General features: G+C 47.1%; 1 protein-coding gene across 4 annotated transcripts in view; it reads left to right on the forward strand.

The window, feature by feature from the left end:
• SLC13A3 (solute carrier family 13 member 3) overlaps window positions 1-23,946 on the forward strand; it is a 28,875-nt gene extending 4,929 nt beyond the window's left edge. For 3 of the 4 annotated variants that reach the window (XM_042883658.1, XM_042883660.1, XM_042883659.1), the window contains 12 exons: window positions 7,778-8,043; window positions 8,232-8,395; window positions 12,613-12,679; window positions 13,299-13,484; window positions 14,177-14,302; window positions 16,960-17,055; window positions 18,834-18,938; window positions 19,883-19,980; window positions 20,812-20,924; window positions 21,261-21,422; window positions 21,741-21,878; window positions 22,393-23,946. In XM_042883658.1, the coding sequence (XP_042739592.1) occupies window positions 7,778-8,043; window positions 8,232-8,395; window positions 12,613-12,679; window positions 13,299-13,484; window positions 14,177-14,302; window positions 16,960-17,055; window positions 18,834-18,938; window positions 19,883-19,980; window positions 20,812-20,924; window positions 21,261-21,422; window positions 21,741-21,878; window positions 22,393-22,578 (1,707 nt within the window). In that variant the 3' untranslated portion in view covers window positions 22,579-23,946. Of the gene's footprint in view, window positions 1-81; window positions 193-7,777; window positions 8,044-8,231; window positions 8,396-12,612; window positions 12,680-13,298; window positions 13,485-14,176; window positions 14,303-16,959; window positions 17,056-18,833; window positions 18,939-19,882; window positions 19,981-20,811; window positions 20,925-21,260; window positions 21,423-21,740; window positions 21,879-22,392 lie in introns of those variants that run through there. The other variant, XM_042883656.1, reaches the window with a different exon arrangement.
• The last annotated feature ends 524 nt before the right edge of the window (window positions 23,947-24,470 follow it).

Below are 24,470 nucleotides of genomic sequence, written 5' to 3' on the forward strand. Positions count from 1 at the left end.
CGGGGCGGCCTCGTTCTCCCCTCCTTCATCCATCCCGCCCCGGTATAAAGCTGCGGAACGGCGCGGGGTGCGGGATGCGGGATGGCGGCGCTGGGGGCGGTGGTGAAGAAGGCGTGGAGCGTGCGGCGTGCCGTGGTGTTGCTGGGGGCGCCGCTGGCGCTGCTGCCCGTGCTGCTCAGCCTGCCCGCCAAGGTACCGCGTGGGCACCGCGCTGCTGCCGGGGCTGTCAGACACAGAGCGGGGCGCGGAGCGGGGGGCGCGGAGCCGAGGTGTGCAGAGCCGAGGTGTGCAGAGCCGAGGTGTCCAGCTGGTGCGTGGACGGGCGTTGTGGGGCCGCGTTGACATTTGAAGGGGGTGGGCTGAGCGAACTGTGCTCATGTAGGCTTCTGTCGGGGAGTTGTATGGAACCGATGGTGCTGGATTCTGAAAGGTTTTGTGAGATATTTGTGTTCCGTAGGTGCAGGATAAAATTGCTTTGGAAAGGCTTTGGGATGTGAGTGAGGCTGAAGGGTTTTGCAGCTGTCCCTCACGCATCCTCGGGTGGAAGCACGGGGGGCTGTGAGGTCACAGGGAAACTTGTGCCACTGACCTCAGTGAGTGGGGTTTTGCCTGATGTTGTGACTCAGATCCCTCTGAGAATGACTCAGGTTGTATCAGAGGACAGGTGATGTTTGGTGCGTAGCGATGACGGCGTGATTCGGATGCAGCGAGGACACGCAGGTGCATTTGTTGAGTGCGTTTCTCTGGGCAGCCTGATCCAGTGCATGGTCTGGTGGTTGGCAACCCTAACCATGGCATGGGGGTGGAAGCAGATGGTCTCTGAGGTCCCTTCCTACCCAACCCTTCTCGGATCTACTTCTGCCTGTGTAGTGCTTATCAGTGAAATCTCTACATGCAAGACAGCAAAATGACTCTCCGGAATTAAAACAATTAATACTAATATGACCATTGCTTTACCAGATGCTCATGGAAGAGTTTGCTGACACCCAAGTTGCAAAGATTTGAGTGTTTGAGGAAGGAATGGAATAAAAAATCTCTGCTCGTGTTCAGGGGGCAGCAATTCCTCTGCGCTATCCTCATGGAATTGCCCCTTGCTGTTCAGCACAGAGGGAATGTTGCTGTTGTGTCAACACAGGATTAGGCGCAGCCACCCGGAGCCTGAGCTACAGGGCTGTAGGAAGCAAAGGGAAGGGCTCAAACTTCTTGCAGCAGTGTGAGGGCTTGGGGAAGGGGGAGTAGGAACAGCGGAAGGCATGGGAGCTGCCTCCAGCATTCAGCAAGCTTCAAACAGTGGGAAATCAGCTTACTAATCTGCTGCTGGTGTCATGGGAATGCTCCTCCAGACAGGCACCCACAGCAAGGTGGGGCCGGAGGAGCTGTCGAGCAAGGTGCAGCTGTTGGAGCAAGTTTTGTGTTACTGAGTTTTTGCACATCTGGAGCATGGCAGTTGGGTGGACTGGAGAGCTACATGCTCCCATTGAGTGGTCGTTGTGCTGTGTGGTGAGAGAAGCCCATAGGGCAGGAGAACATTGGGGTGCAGCCTTGCGATGAGGCTTTCCTCATGTAGGTGTCTACTTAGAGGTATCTCTGTGGCACTCTCCTGCTCTGGGGATACTGAAATCTCTTGGCATGTCAAGTGAGAATTTACCTTCTCCCCAGTGAGATGCTCAGCAACTCTCATCTCCACAGAGACCGCAGACACATGGAATATACCAAGCTGGAAGGCATCCACAAGGATCAGAGCTATAGGGAGCCACCTGAGGTCTGGCTTCAAGGGCAGCATCTCAGTTGGATCGGGAGACTGAGATATCATAATCTAAAGTTGATAGAGCAGAGAAACACAAGTAGGATGTGATTTCTTGGATCCATATGTGCTCTTGGGTGAAACCTCGAGGTCTATGTGCAGTGGGTTCCCCTGTGAAACCTGCACCTCAGTTACCCCTCCCCAGAGCTGAAACCTTTTGAGGAAGAGGACACCTCAGGTCTGGCCTTGCTTATTGCTGCTGAGCTCCAGTATCCATAGCTACAATGCTACTTATCAGCTGTCACCCATGCTGGGGGCTCTCCAGGCTGCTGTGCCCCTCCTTTCAGAGGTACAGTGTCAGGGCTGCAGTGGTGCTGACATTTTACTGATACTCCTTGTTTTCATAGGATCACAGAATGGTTGGGTAGGATTAAAAATCATCGATCTCCAACCCTGGCCATGGGCTGGCTGCCCCCAACCAGATCAGGGTGGCGAATTTGATGAAGCCCTGGAGGAGGAGATTCTATGTAGTGATTTCCTCTGCAATCTCCTTTCTCTTCAATAGAGAAATGAAATTTCTGCTCTGTCAGCAGGTTACCAAAACCCCCAGATGTGCTCTCCAAACTGAGTTAGGAACAGTGAGAAATGAGTCGTGCCTGTAACATAACCCAGCCCAGAGCATAATACCCCATGCTCCCCACTAAGCACAAGGGTCTGTGTCAGCTCCAGCTCTGGTGGCTGCTGAAATGGCAGAATGTTTGTCCCGGGTGCGGAAGTGCCCACGACCCCCCGGCTCACGGAGTGGTGAATGATTGCCAGGAGCTCAGTGGGGCAGGGGGGGGCTGGAGGAACTGCTGTGCTGGAAGGGGCATGGGGGACACTTTTAATGAGCTGTGCAAAGAGCTTGTTCCAACAGCTTCTAATGAACTCAATGTCTACGGCCTCTTGGCTTGGTAACAGCTGAGGCAGCCAAATCTGCTAAAAGGAGCTCTGAGCAGGCAAATGGGTCCCAATGCCTTCAGAAAACAGGCTTGACTTCCTCAGTGGACATAGAGCAATTTAAAATCGACTTGGATGTAATGAGTCCTCCTGATGAGAACAAGGAGACTTTAAGAACTTCCAGAAGAAAAATGACTTTGCTTGCGCTCAAAAGCAAGGAACATGGGGCATCTCCAATGGAAGGCATTGTGAGGGAATGGGTGATGCAAATGTAGGCGACATGGCGAGCTGGGGGCACAGTGTGCAGGGGGTAGGGGTCTGAATCTTGGGCTGGAGCAGTGCTTGCTGAGTTGTAGGAACACGAGTGGCTGCTGGTGGGAGAGCAGCCCGGCAGGGAAATGGTGGTGGTAGCCCTGTTATGTGTCGTGCACAAAGTCCACCTCTGAGTTACGTATGTGCCTGGTGATTTAGAAAAGCCAATTTCACAAAACTGAATGCAAAGATAAGCTCTTATTTTCATCTCTTTTAACTTCGATGAAGAAAGAAGAATGATAACTGGAAGCTGTGTGATTATGTGCACTGCAAGCTTTGGTCAAGGCAAGCCTGGCTCAGCAAGCTGGCACAAAGAAGGTGACAGCAGTGATGCTCAGGGCAGGGAAAGAAAAGCTGGCAAGAATTAATGTTAATTGGAAGCTAAGGACCATAGAAGACATGAGAAGGGATGAGGAAGAAATTCCTCATCAGGGTGTTGAGGGTAATGAGCAATATTTCAGGATGTGTGGACAAAAGGAATCTGATAGGCTGTTGGGATTGCCAGGAATGCTGACCACAAGCTGGGCTGAGCTGCAATCCCCTTGGAAATCAGATTCCCCAAAAAGGGCTTGGAAGATGGCACCCTGTATTTAGCTGAACATGACTAGTAGACTGGATACCCATAGCCAAGAGGCTCAGTATGGTATTTGTGTGTACAGGCACGTGAAAGTTGAGCATAGGCAATGAGAGCCCACAGGCTGCTGTTTGCTGAGGTGGTGGCTTTTAGCAGAATGCCCTTGCAGCCTTGCTTCCATAGTTCAAAGATGGCTTTAGCAAACTGGACAAGAGAACATGCCACAGTGGTGAAAGACTTTATGAGCTTGGCCTGTTTCTTTCAAAGTACGAAGAGTTGTGAGGGCGCATCCATCATAACCAGAGTTCAGAGAAGCCCAGGTAGTGCATAAAATGAGATGCAGAGGACGGAAGCTGTCAGATCACAGCAACATGACACTAAGAGTGAACTTAATGGCTCACCGTCATGAAAATGGTTCTTTTTCTGTTTTAAAATATGGTGGATCTTTCCTAAAAATAATGCAGGAATGGAGCTGTCTTCAGGCAGGGAGTACTGCTATCATTACATGGTGTCAAACTGCCACTGGGCTGTTCCAGCTCTGCAGTCCATCTGAAGCTGCAGGAGCCATCGCTGCCCCCAGGAGTGCATGTGAGGCTCAGACCTGTGAGGCAGGGCCAGTTCTCTGGAAGATGCCCATCTTTGTCATTATTTCCCTACGTGATTGTGGTCAGTTTGTCTACTTTTCCCGAGCCTCTACTGTCCCTTTTGTAAAGCAGAGAAAATGATTCTGTTTTTCTGCCAATTGCTTATACTTTTTGAAGTGTTTTGTGTTTCATAAGCTTTGTGTCTTTAGGGTAACTCCAGAGCAAAAGTATCTTCACCAGCGTTCACTGCAGCTCTAGCAGCTGATGCCCCTATGTTAAGGGCCCCTTTCCAGCCACTCCGCAAATACCCAGAGCAAAAGAACTCCGCTGGCAGGAATGCTGGTAAACAGGGCTTGTTTTATGTCCAGATTACATAATGTTTGCAGGAGCTGTGTTGGTAGAAATCGGATTCAAATACCCATCCTATTGGACAGCAGGCAGTGTGACTGGGAGGCCTGTGACACCATCAGAGCTGAGAACTGGGGACAGTTTGTGAACGAGATGCTGACAGCTGCTGGTACTCAGGAGCTCTGAGTGTCATGGATAGGAAGTTCCTTTGTAATGGCAGTGGGATAATGAATCTTGAAAAGCTCCAGCTCTGGCCAAAATATCTCTGGTATTGGGATTGAGGTTCTGGAAGAACCTTTATGTTCCTCATTTGCTTGATCATAGGATGGGTGTTGGGGAGAGTCAATGAGAGGTGTTGAGGCTGTGTTGGCCATGGAACATGCAGAGGTTGGTGGAGCAAACCCAAAGCATGGCTGTGCCTTTAGGCAGAGCTCTTTCAAGCACCAGGTCTGCTAGGAGCTTGCTGTGCCTGTAGGGTCTAGATCCAGCTGAAGCTCCTGTAGTGTCCTCCAGCTTGGCAGTGGGACTGACAGCTCACCCCCATGCCTTGGTGCTGTGTCTGGGTTCACAGCTGTTGAGCCGTTCTCCTGATCTGACCCCCATTCCCTGCCAGCATCTCAACCCCATCTCCCTCCCAGCCTGCCCATGGGAGCTGTGGGGCTCTGCTCCCTGGGCTGCAGCTCAGCAAGTCCTGGTGTGGAAAATCCCCGGTGCCTTCAGTGCAGCCAAGGCGGCATCTGCCTCGGGGTGGGCAGAGGTCGCTCCCAAGTGTCTTGTGCAATGGCAAGGAGAGCTGCTCCAGTCCATAGCCATCAAGCTCTTCCCTGGAAATCATTAAATGGTTATAAAATTAACCCAATCACAAGACCCATTTAAAAGCCCCTATTTGCTACCATTTTCCCCTCTGAACTTTGATAGGCTTATTCTGCAAAAAAATACAAAATGAAGCTGCGTGAAGGTGAGAGAGGAGTAGAAGGGAGTCTGGTGGTGACCCAGCATGAGGATGAGAAGTGTGGGGGTGATGCTGCTGCACACACCAGGGCTGCACTGAGGGCAGCTGGGTCTGTCCCTGTCCTTCTGCAGCTTTCTTTTTGGTGTCATTTGCTGTCAGTTCATGTGGGTTTCATCATTTGAGCAAAGCCCTCCATACAGCAGGTTCTTTTTTTTACCCTATTCAGTTTTACTCCTTGGCATTTGACCTTGCAGTGAGCATTGTGTATTAGATTCATGCTGTATTTCACTGTAATGTTTGTCAGAATGCTTTGTGCACATCTTCGTGCACCAGAAAAGAACTCTTCTTTAATTCGTAATTAACTTTCTAAATCAGACTTCATCTCTTTAATGAAGCCAACTGCAATCTGCTGACCACTGATGGCTGCTCCTATACCCAGGTGTTCAATACTTGCAGTTGCTCTTCCTGTGTAAGAGGCAAAATATGTTTGTTTTGTAGTCCAGTGGTGCAACTTTCCAGAAAACTGAAGGGCACTTTTCTGCTGGGAGACAAACTCATTTGTAAGGCCTTTAGAGAATGAATGGAAAATGACTTAATGAGAGTAGAACTATTTCTCTGGAATACAGAAAGAGGCAGAGCCAAGAGGCATTACCGATTGCCATGGGGGTGAAATCACTCATCTGCTGTGTGAACGTTTTAAACGTGATTTTTTACTTTTGCAAAGTTTAGTACTGTTGGGTTTGTGGTGCCAGTCCCATTGGAGCAGATAAAGTAAAGCCATGGAGATCTCCTGGGAACTGCTGGGTGCCACATCTGAGCTCTGCTCTGGGAACACAAAGGTTTTATTTCACTGTATCTCACACGCCATTGCACCACAGTCTAAATTTAAGACCATGAATGTTCTTTGAATCCAGAACTTAAGAACCTGATGTGAAATGGTGGCTTCCTTGTGATTCATACACTCAATAAGAAAAGCAAATAGTTCTCAGTTCTTTAATATTCACTTTTCTATGTGCGTGGTGCACTTGAGTTTTATGAGGAAAATTGCTTGTGAAATGCAAAACTAGAATGCCAAAGGCAAATAACCAGTTCTGTCACTCTGGCCAGTTTTCAGATGCATGCCGCAGGTGGACTGAATGATATATTGCTGTTCCTTCTCATGGTGAACTAGCAGTGCTGCAGGTGGCCTGACACCTTTTGGCTCAGCCCTACCTGCTCTCGTGCCTTGCTGCAGGCTCTGCACATCCACCAGGCTGAGCATGAAGGCCATTCATACACGGTGCTGCTCCAAAACCTGGCCGAGCCCTGAGCCTCCTGGGGGGCCCTGGCAGCCCCAGCCCTGGGGCAGGGAATGGAGGTCCAAGAGGAGATACAGAGGGGCCTTTGAGAAACAATCCAACCTGTTCAACAAGCTGGAAAAGAGTGGGGAAATAAATAGCTCTGGGGCTTCCAAAAGGCTCTCAGTGGTTATTTATAGCTCTGTGGGCACCCTGCCTCTGCTTGCTGCCAGTGACCCCTTCAGCCCCCCGTGGCTTTGTGCTGGGCTCCCAGTTTCCTCCCAGGCTCCACTCCTCTGCTCAGGGCTGTTGTCCCAGCTCCTTTCCCTGGCTTTCCAGGACAAGAAGCTTTGCTCTCCTTTGCCTCCCAGTTCAGTGAATGAATGGGCACTGGGAGCACTGGGTTTCCGCCAGCCATGGCAGCACAGCACTTGGGCAGGCTCCTCAGGAAGTGGCACTTCCTGATCAGAGTGCTTGATTTACTGATTTCTGCAGGGACTGGGTGCCTTGGAAAGGTTTCTCACAGATCTCTCAGGAGGCTCTGAGCTAGCAAAAGAAACCTTTCTGTGTGCCTCCTGCTGCTAATGGGAGGGGGCTCGGTGCATCCATCTCTCAGAGCTGTTTTCTTGTAGCCATACAAAGTTGGAGGGGAAGCACAGATGAATTGGTGTAGCAGCTGTCGGATAGTTGGACAAGTAAGGGCATTAACAGCAGTGCATCCTGAGCATTGGCACCCCACTTCACCTCCAGAGGCACCTCCTTCCCTCCAGAGCCTCCTGGATTGAAGACTCTGCACTGCTATCCTCCAGCATTGAGGCTCAGGAAACTGGGAGGGATTTGGGATTTTGTTATGCTTTCAGAGGATGAGTCCTGAGCCCCCTATGCAATCTGGTGGGGGAAAGATGTTGCTGTTGATGGAAATGATTTGAGGGGAGATAGGATATCCTTGGAAGAATAACTGATGCATGTTGCTTGTCTTGGTATCTCCAAGTGAAAAGACTTCTCAGACACTGCTTATGTTGTTTTCCCTCTCTGTTTCTCTTGCAGGAAGGAAGATGCCTCTACGTGATCCTACTGATGGCACTGTACTGGTGCACAGAGGCGCTGCCCCTGGCTGTGACAGCTCTGCTGCCCATCGTCCTCTTTCCCTTCCTGGGCATCCTCCCATCTAACAAAGTTTGCCCACAGTATTTTTTAGACACCAATTTCCTCTTCCTCAGTGGTTTGATCATGGCATCAGCCATCGAGGAGTGGAATTTACATCGCAGGATCGCACTCAGGGTGCTGATGTGTGTGGGAGTGCAGCCAGCCAGGTGACTGCTGGGGCAGGGGGTGTGCATGGGGGGCATGGGCTGCAGGAGCCGAGATGCAGCTCTGCACACAAGCTGCTCTTTCATTTAATTTTAAAATGTCCCTGCACATGAGCTTTTCTTCCCGCAGCCAGAATGTGTTAGAATCTGTCAAACTTCAATTCAGCTTTTTCTTTTTTTCTCTCTTTCAGACTAATTTTAGGGATGATGTTGACAACGTCTTTCCTGTCTATGTGGTTAAGTAACACTGCCTCCACTGCTATGATGCTTCCAATTGCAAATGCAATTTTGAAAAGCCTCTTTGGGGAGAAAGACACATCTAAGGATATGATCAGGGAAAATGAAGAAACACAAGGTAATTGAGACAGGGCAGAAGTATGAGCCAGCTGAGGTCTGCCCTTCTGCCATCAAACTTGGTCCCAGTTTAATATGTTCTTTGTTACTGTGATGGAAGGGTATTGACATACAGCTCCCTCTCATCCTTTCCCTTCCTCATGTCACACTAACAAGTTGGAAATATGTGGAAACACCACAAAGCAGTGACCCCCACTGCTCCCTAAACCCAGCACTGGCACAAGCAGAAGGCCGGCTCTGCATGCCCACTCGGATGCAGTGTGCTGATATCTATAGGGTGCCACGTGCTTGTGCATAGGTTCTTTCTTCTATTTCTCCCCTCATAAAATGGGGGACTGAGAGAGAAGGCACAGATGAAGGGCAAGACAGCTGGCTGAAAGCCTAGTTAAAAGTGCTTTGTGATTTCCCCTGGTCCAGCCCTGTGTTGCTGCTTGGTGTTGGCAGTAAGCAGGTAGGTGGTGGATGGGCTTTGGCAGGGTTATGCAGTCAGAGAAGGCCTTACTCCAGCCCTGCTTTCACAGGTCATTCCCTGAGAGCTTGGGATTCTGGCAGGCAGGGGTGAAAGACAGAAGTGAAGCAGTGAAATCCCCTTTGTAGCCCCTACTGGTAACTGGAGCAACAGCTGTAGGTTCTCTTTTTAGCACTAATTAGCTGCTCTACTTTCTCTACAATTTAAAGACAATAGTGTTTTGGTTTCCACTGAGTCCGAAGGCAGGTTAATGAGTTCAGAGAACTGAAGTATGCATGCTCTAATAAAGATATAACTAATAATTCATTCTTCATGTCTGGCAATCATGAGATGTTTGCACTCCGTGTTGCTCTGTCACATTTGCTTTATGAATTTTTGACCATACACTTCTATTAAAATCCACCCCACTGCCCTTCTTGCTGTGATTTCTCCTTCTGCAGAAGCATTGTTTTACGTGAACCTGTTTTTAACTTTCTTGACTCCATCCTCTAACATGATTTGAGTGTGTAGCTGGGACAGTGGAGTTTGAGAACATGCAAAATCCAGAGTTCTGTTGTCCTAGACGTTGGCAAGCACAAAGTTAATGACCTTGGCTCAAAATGCTTAGGACTGTGAGAGAAACCAGCAAGGGGAGGGGCTGCAAGCAGATGAATGAATAAAATGACACTTTGCAACTATCATGTAACCGTGTGATGATGTATTTTTCTTTTGAGGTAGAAACTTACAGAAATAATAAACACAAGGGAAGGAGCAGTGATCTGCAAAATGTCCAAAAGGCAGATATTCTTGTAGACTTTTTATTTGAACTGCAGTACCTCAGGATAGGCTCATCCTTTTCTGTAATCGTTCTGAATGGATGAGAAAAACATTGCTGGGAAGATGCCATGAGCCTGAAGGCAGTTGAAACCAATGAGTCTGCTGTATAGGTGGGAGAGGGGAGGTGAAAGTGAGCTTTGTGCAAGGCTTTCCTGTCCATCAGGTGTCGCCTGCAGTTAGGACTGGCTGCACTTCTTGGATGGGTTGTTGCCCTTTGTTGTTTGTAGATCTGACCTGCTTCAATGTAAGAAGATGGTATATTTATTTAGAAATCAGCTTGATCTTTGTGATCTAAAAAAGTTGTCATCTGAGGGCTGACACAGACAAGGAAGCTTTTATTGCAGTGTACACTGTGTGTGGAAGTGAGCTGTTACGATTATGCATGATAGCATCGATCTGCATATTGGCTTGGGTATGTTTTAATAACAAAGTAGGGGTGTGCAGGGGACTAAAAAAGAAAATAAAGATATATAGGAATGAAACATACTAAAGAATGTATCCGTTACAGTGCCCATAAAGGCATTTGGCTCTCTAAAGGAATGTGAAGTGTATGAATCAGCATGGTTGGTGCATTGCTTTGCTGACACGTCCCACTGGTCTCCGGTCAATTGACCATATTTCCGTGCTGCTGAGAACCTCGAGGTTGCAATCAGCTGTGCCCATGCTCAACCATGTGGGCAAAATTTTGAAGATAAGCAAATATTTGCATGCATGAGTTGTTGAGAGCCAAAGCTTGGAGTCTTTTCTTGTGATTTTTGCACAGCTTGATAGAAGAAATCAGTTAGATGACTTGGTGTGTCTGAAATTCTGAGTTATAAATTCTGTACAGCTCTGTCTGACGTCTCCATTCCTATTGCCAAACCATGTGCTGGTTGTGTGCCAAACTGAAAACTGCTGTCACTGTGACCCTGACTCTCCTGCTCTCTGCCCACTAACCCATCATTGCCAATATTTCACTTCTCTAAGCAAATTAAGTATTTCCAGATGCAAATAGTGATTATTTTAATTATCTGTATATTTTTAAATAATCTTCTTCCCTGCATAGAGGAGTCTGAATCTTCTGCAGATTCAGGATGAACTGCAGTCAGTGTTTGTGATGTTTCCTGAGATCACAGACCTGGAAACGATGTCTCTATAGGGGCAGGTGGAAAATGTGCATTGTTGGTCATTGCTGCCATGGCTGTGTGGGCAGGATGTGGCCCAGCACTGCCACCTGCACCCCTCAGAGGGTGGCAATACTCTTCCTTGGCCCTTTTCAGTCTTTTAGGAGCTGTAGAAACATCATTAAGGCCAAAGTTCTCCAGGACAAGGTATATGAGGTATTGGGGTGAATTGGCCACTGAATCTCTCACACTGCTCTGTGCAAGGTGTGTACAGCCAGCACCCAGCTCAGTGTTTTTTGACTTCCTCTGGCATACGGACCTGTAGAAATGTTCAGTCCCTTTTTCCAGGCTTCACAGGAGAAGATTACTTTGCAAGCAAGTCTGCCTTGCCTTTAACACACCTTCCTTGAGAGGTAACTTAAGGTGTTCCTGGTGAGATGGGGTGGAGGTGGGGCTTAGCAGAGAAAAAAAATGGAAAAATGTGAAGAGGTGGAATGAAATATGTAGCTTTGCAGAGCCGGCACTAGGCATCAATGCTAAGAGACCGGCTAAATCCAGTGGGAGACCAACAGTCAGCCACGGGTTAATGTTCTGCTAATTACATCCCTCCATCGCAGTACCCTTGAGATGAAAGCTCAGCATGTGTGCATCCAAGCCAATTAACTCAATTTCGGTTAATTAGCCACGTGTAAAACACGAGAGTGCAAGCTGTCTGGCTCACTGAGCTGGAACAAGCGGCTTGTCATTGGTGAGCTAGTCCAGAGACTTTGACCACTGGCTCCTTCCATACACTGCTTTCGGCTTCTGGTGCCCAGGCAGAGCAACGAGGGTTGAGTTGAGGCCCGAGGAAGTTTGGGGGCTGCTGGGCTGACCGTGGTGGGAGGGGGCTGTGGGCCTCAGGTCAGACACGGCAGTGCCTGAGGGAAAGTGGCAGAGGCTGTGGTGACCTGGGCTGAAAGAGGTTAAAGGTCATTGAATCATAGAATATCCTGAGTTGGAAGGAACCCATAGGGATCGTCGAGTCCAAGCCCTGGCTCCACACAGGCTCCAGTCCTGTAGAGGGTATGGAAAATAGAGTTTATCAGCACATCCCTGCTCCCATCCTCAGGAGCTCAAGCCACAGTGAATGGTACAAACCTTAGTATGAGATATGATTTAAGAAAACCTGCATGATTGTATTTCTGGTCTGTCCTGCAATCTCTGAGACCCAGTGCATATGCCCATAGATGTACGGTAGCATGGTGTGCAGCTCCCAGTTCACTGACCAAGAGAGATGGGTCATTGCGATCCAAACAGATCCTTTCCCTGTGCCCTGCTCACCTTTAGTGGGATGGGTGAGAAGTGCACTGAGGCAAAGCCTGTGTGAAATATGCAGGAGGGTCCCTAAGAACTGGGTGTGCAAGCACGTCCCCGAGGTGGCCCCAAATTTGTGTTGAGGTCCAGGCTTTGAGGGGTGTGCCCTGGGGATACAGCAGGCCCAGTAATTCTTGTTCCTGAGAGTGAGCTGTGGTTTACCCCTCCCAGGGCACAAAACCAACAGCAGAGAAGGCACAGCCTCAAGCTCCCATCAATCTGCAATGTTCCAGAGTCTGAAGCAGTGACAGGAGGAGTGCCTGTGGGGGCTGGAGGAGAAGCTGGGTGCTGTGTTGTCACCAGGCTTGTTCGTCCCCTCTGACCCCATCACAGTGGTGTGAGCTTTCTCTCTTTGCACTGTCCTTTCTCTGTAAAGGGCAATTTGCCCTTCTTTTTGTGAGCAGTTCCACTGTTTGGTTCAAGGAGAATTTTTTAGATGCTTTGAACTGTTTTAAAGTCCTAATCTTTCTTTTTCAGCACCTTTACAGCAGAATAAACTTTACACTGTACCAACTGAGATGCAGTTTCTGGCAAGTACTGAGGAGTAAGTTAACCATAAAGTTTGTATTACAGCACTGAGACACAGAATTATCCCCTGAGCCGACCGAGTTTTAGGAATTTGAAATTCAGTCACTGAACTGTTTGATTACACCACAGCTCCCAGTTGCTAACAGACTGACCATGGAGCTGAACCCCTTCTCTGTCTGGCATTATTCTGCACGTCCAAATCACTGCAGGGATCCTCCAGTCTCTCTGGAGCAGTAACCAGAGGTGTCTCCTGCTGGGAAATTGTCCCTTGGCTTTCCCAGGAGCGTGGAAAGTGGTGTAAAAACCACCAGGATTTACACAGCATTGGTGGTTCTGCTTTGATAACAACAGTGGGAATTAAACAGCTTTTCAGGAATAGGGTTTTGTTTCCTCTTGGTGCTATCAGTTTTTTTTTCTGCTGGTCAGTCCTAAGGACTCTATGCTGATTTTTGCAAGCCACCGAAGGGCCTCAGTGCACCTCAGACCCTGTGAGGGGGCACTTGGCTGAGTCCTGCAGAGCAGCATTAGCTTGGCTTTCTAAAATCTGGGAATGTTCCTTCTGTCAAGGCTCTGAATTGCTTGCGCTGTATTTAAACCAGGGCTTTCACCGGATTCTCTTTTGGACTGTTTTAAAGCAAAGATCTGGCGGAGGAGAAGGAAATTACCAGTGACACTCTCTCAGACTTAAAGAAGGAGGAAGAGTACAAAACAAATATATGGAAAGGCTTCCTCATCTCCATCCCGTATGCAGCCAGCATTGGGGGTACAGCAACGCTGACAGGAACTGCACCAAACCTCATCCTCCTGGGACAGCTGAAGAGGTATGGGAGGCTCTCCTGGAAAGCCCTGCCTGTCTGCCAGGGTAAATCCTGCACAGCCAAGAGATATTCTCCAACCCTGTGGGAAATTCCTTTCTGTGCCAAGAGCTAACTTGGAAAATTCATGCCCTTCCAGCATCTTTTGGGAAACTTTGGGAGTGGATGAAGGCTGAGAGCAGTTGTATCCCCAGCCTGATGTTGGGGAGCAGATTCCCAGCATAGCCAGCAGGCTGCCAGCCAACCCAGTGCGTGTGTGCTTCACCCTACTTCTGCTCTTAGCCCTGCTGACTGTAATGGAACCCGGCCACGTGCTTAAAACTAGCCTTGTAACTCCTGTGATGAAACAGGCTGGGTAGTGTTCTGTGGCCAACTGTACGTAGGGCTGTATGGTAGCAAAGGAAAATAAGGAATCTGCTACTTCTGGCTTGTTTCTTGGGCATAAAAAAATACTTCCTATGTGCATACAGGTATGGCCTTGTGCCATGCCAAGTGCCTCCAGGTATTTCTTAACACTGGCCTCCATAAGCAGCATGTTAAGCCTCTCCCAGCTGCTAGTACAGAGGGGAAATGTTCCTAAGTGCACAAGTGGTGACTTTGTGGGATATTTTGCTACTGGTTTCAGATGTTTGCTTGCCCTTAAATTGGAGGGTGGTTTTCCCTTCTTGCATTAACTTGATTTTTTCCCATTTGCTTAGTTATTTTCCAGAATGTGATGTGGTGAACTTTGGTTCTTGGTTTATGTTTGCATTTCCTTTAATGCTGATTTTTCTTCTCATGGGATGGCTATGGATCTCCATCCTGTACGGAGGAATTGATCTGAGGTATGTTTATATTCACTCTATGCTCATTATCACAGCATTGTGAATACACCTTCATACAATTCTCATACTAAATCTACAGATAACACCCAGAATCTTGACAGGGAGGGTTTCATAGCTAACTTCAGAATGTTCATCCTCTATTTCTAAGCAGCTGCCCATGTGTCATCTTCAGCTCAAGGCTCCAGTCCTGTAAATGTTTTCTGAACGTTGCTCCCATGATTGTCTTTTATCTTTCCTACTAAGAGCATCTGCTTTCTGCTTCCACCCTGCTCACTGCTGATAGCTGGCTGCTGCAGGAAGGGCTTGAGCTGATGGGGGCTGTGCAGAAAGGGGCCAGGGGTGATTCAGGCTTGTAAGGGATTAAAGGATCAGAAAACACTGAAGAAGCAAAAAAACTGTAATAATAATAATAATAATAATAATAATAATCACTAGCATATTAACATTGCATACCAAAACCCCTTTTTGGAAATGTCTGTGCCCAAAGTTCATGCCACAGGCATGGATAACCCCTCAGGCACAATCCACGTGTGGGCATTGCCATATCACACCACAACAGCTGTGTGATACACAATGACCCAGGATCTGCCCCCAGAGATCTGGCATTCAGGCAGATGCTTGCTATTAAAAGAGGCTTCCATGGATATATCAAAGTTAAGGCTGAATATTCCCTAAAAAGTCCCCATCCTTTTCTTTCTAGTTCCAAGCAGTTTTGAGCCTTTGGCTGCATGCAGTAAGCAGTTGCAGATATGCACCAGGGGAATTTTAAAGAACTCTCAGAGTTGCATACACTTTTCCTGACTGAAATACACACATGCAGGGAATGTGTTAACATATTAATTCACTGAAACATAAGTTTTGTACATTGTTTTACTGCCTGAGCTGCGCTGGGAAAAGTCAGTGGCAGAACTGCATTGGTAAAAGGGAAAGCAGGGTCAGACCTTGAAGGCCAGCATGAAATCTTGGTTGCCCTGGAATTAGTAGCAGAAATCTCCTGGAACACAACTGCTGAGATTTGCTCCTAATGCTGAAACTTGGATTTGGAAGAGAGTGCTTCATAGCAGGGCTTTGTTTTACAGCAACATGTTGATCTATAATTGAGAGTAATGTGTTTTACTGGTAAACCTTTGCTGGATACATACAGCCCTCAGTGCACGCTGCTTACAACAATGGCAGCAGTGCCACATTGTTGTTAATTTGGAGCCTTTTCCCTCCTGTAGACTCTCATATGTGATAGAAGTGAACTCACAGCCATGCTTCCCCTAGGGACAATGCAGAATTTCTAATATTTAGAAAAGCCTTTAATTGTTATTTTGAGTTTAAAAAGCAGGGAGAAAAAAAAAGGGGAGAGAGAGAGAGAGAGAACAGGTGTCCAAATATTTACATTTTCTCAGCAACAGGAAAAAAAAATCAATGGGAAAGTTACAACCCAGAAAATGACAAAGGCTGCTCCTTAAATCGCAGGCATGGGCTGGGGGAAGCTCTGCCCTGTAGTCATGAGCCCAGAGCTGCCCCGTGCCGTGTCCCAATTCCTGCTTCCTGTGTGTAGGGCTGGGACATGGCCCTGGTGCCTGCTCAGCAGGTGAGGTAGGAGGGAGTTCTGCTTGCCAAAGCCCCCAGCAAAATGTCACATTGATACTTGGAGGACGTGATGCTTTTTGTTTGGTTTGGCTCATCTCTGTCCGTGTGAAGCCCAGCTTTATTGGGATAGCTGCAGAGCACTATTCCCCAGTGGCAAAGTGCCTCGGAAGGGACAGTGCAGAGCTGCACAAGCACAGCCGTGTTTCTGCAGGAGTTTCCTCGGCTGCTCTGGGCAGGAAAGCACAGACAGATGGACGCCTCGCCAAAAACAGGCTGGCACTGTTCGAATCTGAAATCTGTAGGCTGATTGAGTGAAGATAAAGCTGCCATTCGTTACACCCCAAAACTCAAAGGACCAGGTACATCTCTTTGAGATGCAGGATTTTCCAAATTGCCAACCATTTGCTTGTGCAGAAGACACAGCCAGGATTTCCCTTTGAAACAGACTGAATGAAGGGATCTGGTGGATGCACCTGAGGTAGAGCCTTGCGTGTTGTAGGTTTAATCAAGGTCACAGGCAGAACATGATGGCAGAGAAAGCGTGAGGTGTGAATACGTTGTTGTGTGCGCGTACTACAAAGGAGCAAACAGCATGTCTGCCCAGTGAGCGCTCAGAGTTCAGAGCCTTAGCCAGGAGCACATTAACATTCCTGGCCATGCAGAAATTCTGTGCATTTGTCGATTCTTGACAGCATCCTGAGATTTTCCAGGAAATTGCAGGTGCCTCGAGAAGGGAAGGGACAGGTTCGTTTTGCACGTCAGCCACCTCCCAGTGTTTCACCCGAGTAATTATCTGTCAGAGATGAAACCCTGCAACATTGGGGTTTTCCTTTGGCAATCACAGCCCATGCTGGAAGTGGTTTAGAATATAAATGAGGGAAAACTTCTGCCCTCTGTGGGGCCTTCTTTGTGTGAGAGCAGAGAGAAAGTGGATCTAAAAAGGGGCCTTGCTACCGTTTGGGACCAGACTATAACTATGGGTGTTCCCATACGCGGGGCTTTTCCACTGGTATTCAGTGCCATGCTCCTTCCTCCTGGGTTCAGACATTTAAAAGTGTAACTGTGTTTCTTGACAGGGGCTGGAGAACAAAAAAGTCAAATGTAAGAGTGGATGCAGAAGCCCGAGCCAGAGAAGTGATAAAGGAGGACTACCAGAAACTGGGCCCAACAAAGTGAGTCGTAAAGTTGGGATTGAAATGAAAAAGAAATCAAGTGGGGTGGAAATGTCCTGTCCTGAGAGTGGTGGGCTGAGTTTAATATTTTTAGAAGAAAATGGAATAATGTTTCCACTCAGTATTTGTGACCTGCTGAAGTTTGCTTTTCTGCATGCTCCAACCTCTCCATCTTCGCTTACAGGAGTAACAGCAAATAGCAGCTTGCCCTCAGCTCTTACCAAGAACAAAGTTCATATTACAGTGTGGATTCATGTTAGGCTGCTTAATTACTGTTTGTAAATTTTTTGCTCCAAGAACCAAAGCTTTACATGTTTTATGTAACTGACACAGGCCTCATTTTGGAGATTTCTGCAGATCTGTAGCTGTTCTGCAAAGCAGAAGTGCTCACCGAGCAGACTGATGAATCTGTTATGAATCATATGGATGGTGGATATACATTAAGAAATCTTGAGAGGTGCTCAAAGAAAATATATAGGAAGTTAAATTCATTTCGTGGAATAGATAATTAGTCAACTTTATTACTAATGTGAAGAAAGAACACAACACTTTTAGTTGAAGTTTCTCAAAGGTTTTGTCTTCTGGAAGAGGTGTGCAAATTGATAGGGATCACATATTGGAGAAAGAAATGTGAGAAACGTATGAGAAGTTCCAAAGTAGAGAGGAAAAGGAAAAGTTGAGTATCTACAAGCATCAAAGCCCAGGTATGTCCAACCCACCCCTGGCAACCAGGGCTAGTAGAGATTTTTGGAAGTGTAGGTCTTAACCTCAAAATGTCTGTGGTTCTCCGTCTTTAAAAGAATATACTCACAGTGGTGCTGTGAAGGTTCAGTGATGTCTGTGTTGTGCTATTGACATTGTAATTATTGCTCTTGTGTGGAAAATGGAGTAGTTCTTCAAAGACTGAGCCTGTGCTGTAAATGAAAGAAATTGGTTTAGCTGTTCCATCCAGAGCATTATGAAGCAGCCTGTAAAATGTCTCTGGAAGAATCAAAGTCTCTCTTTGAGGTCTAGGAGCGAGAAAGTCCATTAAGCCATGCTCAACCAATTTGATTAGCAACCCTGTAACTTAAAATGTGCAAGTGGTTTCTTCCCAATGGCTTGCCTGCCCTTCCTTGTGCTCTGAGAGGTTTCAAACAGTGTTTTGAGGCATTGCCTTGGTTAAATCTTGACCCCACTAGAATCAAGCCTAATACTTGGTGTATGATGCTCCTGTTCAGAGAACCCCCTGCTATTTGTCATATGTTTGAGGGACCCTGCTTAGGTTTTGATTTTGAAGATCATTCCTGCTGTCTCATGTATCATTTGAATCTTAGCTCTCCTTTTATGTTGCTTAAAATGGAGCAAAACCATTCTGAACTGGTCAGTATTAGCCTGATCTGTGCCCTAAGGACATCCCAGAGGGCAGTGACGAGAGGAATGGCCATGAGCAGCTCCTAGCCTTTCTCTGCCCCATCTGGATGGTCAGTTTTGCATACATGTGTTTTGACATCTGCCCTGGGCCTTCATGGTGCCATCTGGCCTGTCCTTCATGTCTTGCACTAAGATCCTTGCTTGATCTTGGATCTTAAGATCTTAAGATCTTCCACTTGATCATTGCTGCCAAATATCAGTATCTGCTCATAGATGTGCAACTTATTCCAGTGATTCATTGTAGTTGATTGGAGAGAAGCTGCCTCACTTTTCACCCAGCTGCTGCAGCCAGAGCTCAGTGCTGCCTGTCTCAGCTCTGGCCCTTTAGCACAACATCGTTTTAACTGCATTTCCTTTCATTTCAGGTTTGCGGAACAGGCAATTTTCTTCCTCTTCTGCATGTTTGCTATCATGCTTTTCTCCAGGGATCCCAAATTCATTCCAGGCTGGGCCAGCTTGTTTGCACCAGGGTGAGATTTTATTTTCATTCCATTCTCACATTTTTCAATGGCATTTCAAAGTCTTTGGGATTCCTGGGTTTCTGACTGTGTTGCTGAACATTGTTACTCAGGTTTCCTGGAATAAATTAAGCTTGAACTCCTAGAGCCAGCTTTATTGTTTCTGTGTCCCAAAGGATGTGCATGAAGCCCAGTGGGAACTGGCACTGCAGATTCTTACGTATGCCCATCTGAGGCCATCCCTGGAGTGCTGACTGTACTTACGTAGTGCATTTACAGTGACATGCTGAATTTCAGTGGAGGTCCAGAGAGTAAAGAGGGATGGTAGGAGCTGGCTTGCTGTGCTGTTCTGCCTGTTTTGTGAGTTTATCTCCCTTATGACATCCATTCATACCTTGGGAGGACAAACAGAGCAGTTGGGGAATGCTGAATCTCAGAGAGGATATTTCTAAACAGAAATCAAATCATACTTGACTTTTGGATTGTTTTAGTAGAGCTCTAGCTTAATTAATGACTCCTTAATAGAACAAAATAGTTATGAACCTTTTCCTCATCAGTTAATGTCTTCTTATAATCAAATATAAAGTCTGTGTGTCACTGTACACTCTGAGCATTTTGTAAAGATCTCATGTGGGCTCTGCTCCTCCTGTAAGAGCTGGGGAAGTCTGTCCCCACAGCCCTTGTGGGGGAGGGGACAGTGGACTGAGCACAGTTCTTCAGGCAGAACATTGGAGCATCACTGCTGAGGAGGAATTCATTCATGCTTTCTTACATTTGCAGGGCCGCAGGGCAGTTTTTTAGGGGGTTCACAGCTTGATAGGAATTAAAAAGAACTGTGAACAACCGCTGTTGTTCAAACCTAGTGGAAACTTGTAATCTTCTTTGGTAAATCCCTGTTCTCATAAACTTTGTACAGGCTCATGCTTCTTACTAGTGTTTCTGCTGCTTTTGGGCAGGTTTGTCTCCGATGCAGTTACAGGAATCACCATTGTGATCATACTGTTCTTCTTCCCCTCACAAAAGCCTTCCCTTAGGTGGTGGTTTGACTTCAAAGGTGAGTAGTTGATCCCCCAAGGCCTCTTCCTCAGTGCCCAGAATGAAGTAGAAGTTAAACTCCTAATGCCCAGGCTCTCCAGCAAGTTTTGGTGCCAGAAAGTCTTTTGAGGTCCTGGCTTTGTCCCTTTGAGTAGCAATGAGATATAAGCTTCAATTCCTAAACCACTTATGATGAGAGACGGCCTTCATATGGAGATGCAGCTGGTGAGGCCCCTGGGACTGGCTTGCCACATCCCTGGGAGGATGGAGAAGCACCCACTGAGCTCTGTCACACGTGTTGGTTGTGCTGTCCAGACTCCTCTGGATAAGATGTGTGCCTTGGTTCCACAGAAAATTGCAGATCCATTAGAGCATCCTTTCATATGGCAGAAATCATTTTGTCATGTGCTGAGGGATGGGTTGTAGGGGGGATGCACTTTTTTTGCTGTAAAACTTTAATGCTGTAGTGGAAAATTACTAACATCTTCACAGTTCAGATGGTAGAAAACTTCCTCCTACCATGGACTCCCATCTACTGAGAGCAATGTTCACGTCTGTTACAGAGATGGAATTAACTTGATGTTGGAAGTCTCCTCAAGGAAGCCTCAAAAAAAGCCTTAACTACTAGAGTTTCTTTTCTTTTCATTGTGTTAAGACTCCATTTTTTATATGAAGTGAAATGATGAATTGTCTAGCTTGAGGGAATCCATGTGTATATTTTTATCATCAGCAACTCATGGTTGATGAGCTTCAGCAGTGACGTCAGGCTGATAATGTCATTCTGTCAGATGATGATGGATATGCTCCTCTTTGGGTGGGTGCTTGATACGGGGATTTTCTCTTTTTCTAGCACCAAACACTGAGACACAGCCCTTGCTGACGTGGAGGAAGGCCCAGGAAACGGTGCCCTGGAACATCATCCTGCTGCTCGGAGGGGGCTTTGCCATGGCAAAGGGCTGTGAGGTGCGACCCGGTACAGCTGTGCTGTTTGGGGTTCTTGTTTGGCTCTGGAAATTTGCATCTGCAGGGTCACAGCACTAACAGGACATGTTTCTCTACTGAAGACATGTTTCACAACTCTCCTGAGACAGCAACACATAGCAGATAATTCAGGAGAGGTTAATAAATCTTGCAATTCCTCTCAAACTGCTTGCTGTTAAATACCCTGATGGCACTGCACATAGGTGGTTGTGTCGGTGGCTGAAGGTCGTATGCAGTTTGCAGATCTATGACAGGATCAGCTCTTCTGCAGATATGCAGGAGCCCCGCTCTCCAGCTTGTTTGCTCTCCCTTCCGCAGGAGTCTGGTCTGTCTGTCTGGATAGGAGGCCGCCTGCACCCCCTGGAGGGCGTACCCCCACCCGTGGCTGTCATCCTCATCACGATTGTCATCGCCTTATTCACAGAGTTTGCCAGCAATACGGCCACTATTATCATCTTCCTGCCTGTCCTGGCAGAGCTGGTAAGCAGCCAGTGCTCAGAGTTGCTCTGTGCAGGCAGGTGTGTGGTGCTAGGTCTGGAGCTGGCACCATTCAGTTCTCCTGCTCCTGGATCAGGGCTGTAGGCACTTTGAAATCCTTGGGAGCCATAAAGCAAGTGCCTGTAGCATAAGTGAGCACTGATGAATAATACTCCTTCAAGCACTTGTTGGTGAGATGCGTGATTATCTGTCACAGAGTGTGGGATATGCCTCTGCACAGTGCACTCTGTATCCATCAATATATCTGCCTTTCCCTCCTAATCCCCAACATACAGTTTCTGTTCCTTTCTGTTTTTCAAGGCCATTCGTCTGAAAGTCAATCCACTCTATTTAATGATACCAGGAACAATAGGATGCTCCTACGCATTCATGCTGCCAGTCTCAACGCCTCCTAACTCGATTGCATTTTCTTCTGGACACTTGATGGTCAAGGATATGGTAAGTTGCTTTGGATATACAATATACTGAAGGCAATCAACTTCTGTAAGGTAGTGTTGGAAGGCACAGAGATACGGGAGAAGCCTGTATAACATCTGACCCTGTGAAATTTGGAGCTGCTGTGGCTCCAAGTGATGACAAAAGTGGTTTCAATTGTGCTCAGCATCTCTCAGATCCTGCTCCTGTTCCAGCCAGTGTCAGCAGCTCAACCTTCAGAGGTTTCTGGGTGAAGGAAATGTTCCCCAGCTCAGTGAAATACAGCTTATGAGCAAAATTAGGCTCAGTCCCAGTTTCTGCTCACATTCCTGAGGCTAAACAGGCACTAATGTTTTTGATGGATCAAAGCTTGGCAAAGCATTTGCGGAATGGTCTTTGTGGCTTAAGAAAGCCCTCTTAGAAAATTGCTGGTATTAATGGCAATTAAACCTTCCATTTTATAACATTTGTGTTCAGCTAACTTCATACTGTAGATGTCCAAGCTGAACTCAACAGTTGTCTTGTGTTTCTTTTGTAGGTGAGAACTGGGTTGCTCATGAATCTTATGGGAGTTCTACTTCTTAGCTTGGCTATGAACACGTGGGCCAAGAGTATCTTCCAGCTGGGGACCTTCCCTGCATGGGCTAACATCCATGCAGAAAATGCCACATCGCTCTTGCCAGCTGTAGAAAATGTCACTTTAAGTGCACTAAATAAAATATGAACAAAGCTACCCCAGGGGAAGGACTCACTCACTTAGGACTCGGGCACTGGAATCGTCAGCATATGCACAGGAAGAAAGCCACATGGCTGCCCACACTATATGAGACCCTTGGGTTTAATTTTATTTTTAGAAATAGTGGTCAGTGTTGCAACATCTATTGGTTATTTTCTCCGAAGGTCCTTTCCCCACCTTCCACAGGTACCTATCAGATACTCCCAGACAATTTCATCTGTCCATCATAGCTGGTTGTTACCTGGACAACCCCATAAGCATCGAGCATCTTTGGGGAGATGCCTCTCCCCCCATGAAAGCTAGCGAGCTTTGCTACTCCACCTTCTGATACCCTTCCTCATTTTGGAGAGCAGCTCAGGATGGATTTATGTGCAACCCAATGTGAGTGAGTGTATCAGAATCTGGCCCAGGGAGAAGGCAACGTGGGCTTCTGGCAGGACCGTGGAGGCTGGGGGCTCTCTGTGGTCTCATGAGTAATTCTCTAATGTAGGATGAAGACTATTTCTTCAGGCTTGTGCATGAAAGGATGATTCAGGGGATGTGTCAATAGGATTTGGTGTGTTACTCCATGCTTTGGAAACAGGAAGGCAACCGTTTGTTTCCAAACATGTCCAATGGTTTGAAAACCTGGTTTTCAGCTGCTGCCTGGTTCTCAGCACTGAGTGCACAGATGGAGGTTTGGGGCCAAATTTGTTCCTGACATAACTGTGTGGACATCAGTGGTGTTTCAACTTTGGTGAATGTGGCCAGTCTTAGGTTTGTGAGACTGACCCACTTGTGAGAGCCTGCTGAGGTCAGCGGGCAAGCTGCACTGCAGTATCATTGACATTGCTGAAAAGTAGGCCTTGATTCTTAACATCTTTGTATTTCTGATTGCTTGGATACTTTCAATGAAAGCATTGCAAATTGACTGTGATTTTAATCACCATTTTATCCTTTGTAAAAAAAAAAAATTCTCTAAGAATCTAAAAATATTTAAAGATCTGTCATTGACATAGATGGATGGAAAGATAAAGGATCTGATTCCTGATTTAGGGCAGGTTGGTGACTGGATGGATACTGGGCTCTGCTGGGTCCCTTTGATGGTGTGATCTTTGGAGCTGGCACAGTGGGATCCAGCCCACCCCGCCTGCTCTTGTGCTGCTCATGAAGCCTGGGGCCAGTTGGGGTCCACCTTAAGGCTGCACTCAGGCAGGGTCTTGGGACTGAACAGAAACCACCAACACCAACTGAATGTAGAACTTTGATCAGTCATGTTCTGGAAAAAAAAATCCTGAATGTTCAACAGAATCCTTACATCTAACAAAGTCCTTAATGATCATGGAAAATGTACAATAAAGCACATTTGTTAGCACATCCCTTCGTCCTGTTTGCTCTGTAGAGCTGAGCCTCCTTCTCCCCTGCTTAACCCCACAGCTTTGGGTTTGTCCGCTGGAGGAGCAGGAGAGCTCCCTGCCAGCCCCCATGACTCAGGCACTCTGCATCGCTGGCCCATTGCTATGCTAAAATTGACTGGAAGAAGTTTCTATTTTTACAGTAAGTCAACCTGGTTGTTGTTGAGGCTTCTGTGATAAGACCAGAGATATGAAAAATCTCGGGAGAGGGCATTTCTAGTGCTGTATCAACCTTCTGTAACTTAAGCCCTGTTGTTTCAGAGGGCCTTTGCCTGCACACCATTTCTCTAAGAATGTCAACATTCAACAGCCGCCACCAAAGCCATTCACATTAGCATCCCGCCTGTGAATTTTAATTAAACAGGAAATGCCTCACTTGTGCATTGAAATTCAACATCCAGAATATCTCTGCTTCGCTCCTTTGATGTTCCCCATCTGATCTGGGATGAACATCCACATGTTCTCCTGAGACACTCGGATGAAACT

The sequence above is a fragment of the Lagopus leucura genome, unplaced genomic scaffold (assembly GCF_019238085.1).
Source record: "Lagopus leucura isolate 7727_CA_CO unplaced genomic scaffold, USGS_WTPT01 Super-Scaffold_100039, whole genome shotgun sequence".
NCBI classification, from domain to species: Eukaryota; Metazoa; Chordata; class Aves; order Galliformes; family Phasianidae; genus Lagopus; species Lagopus leucura.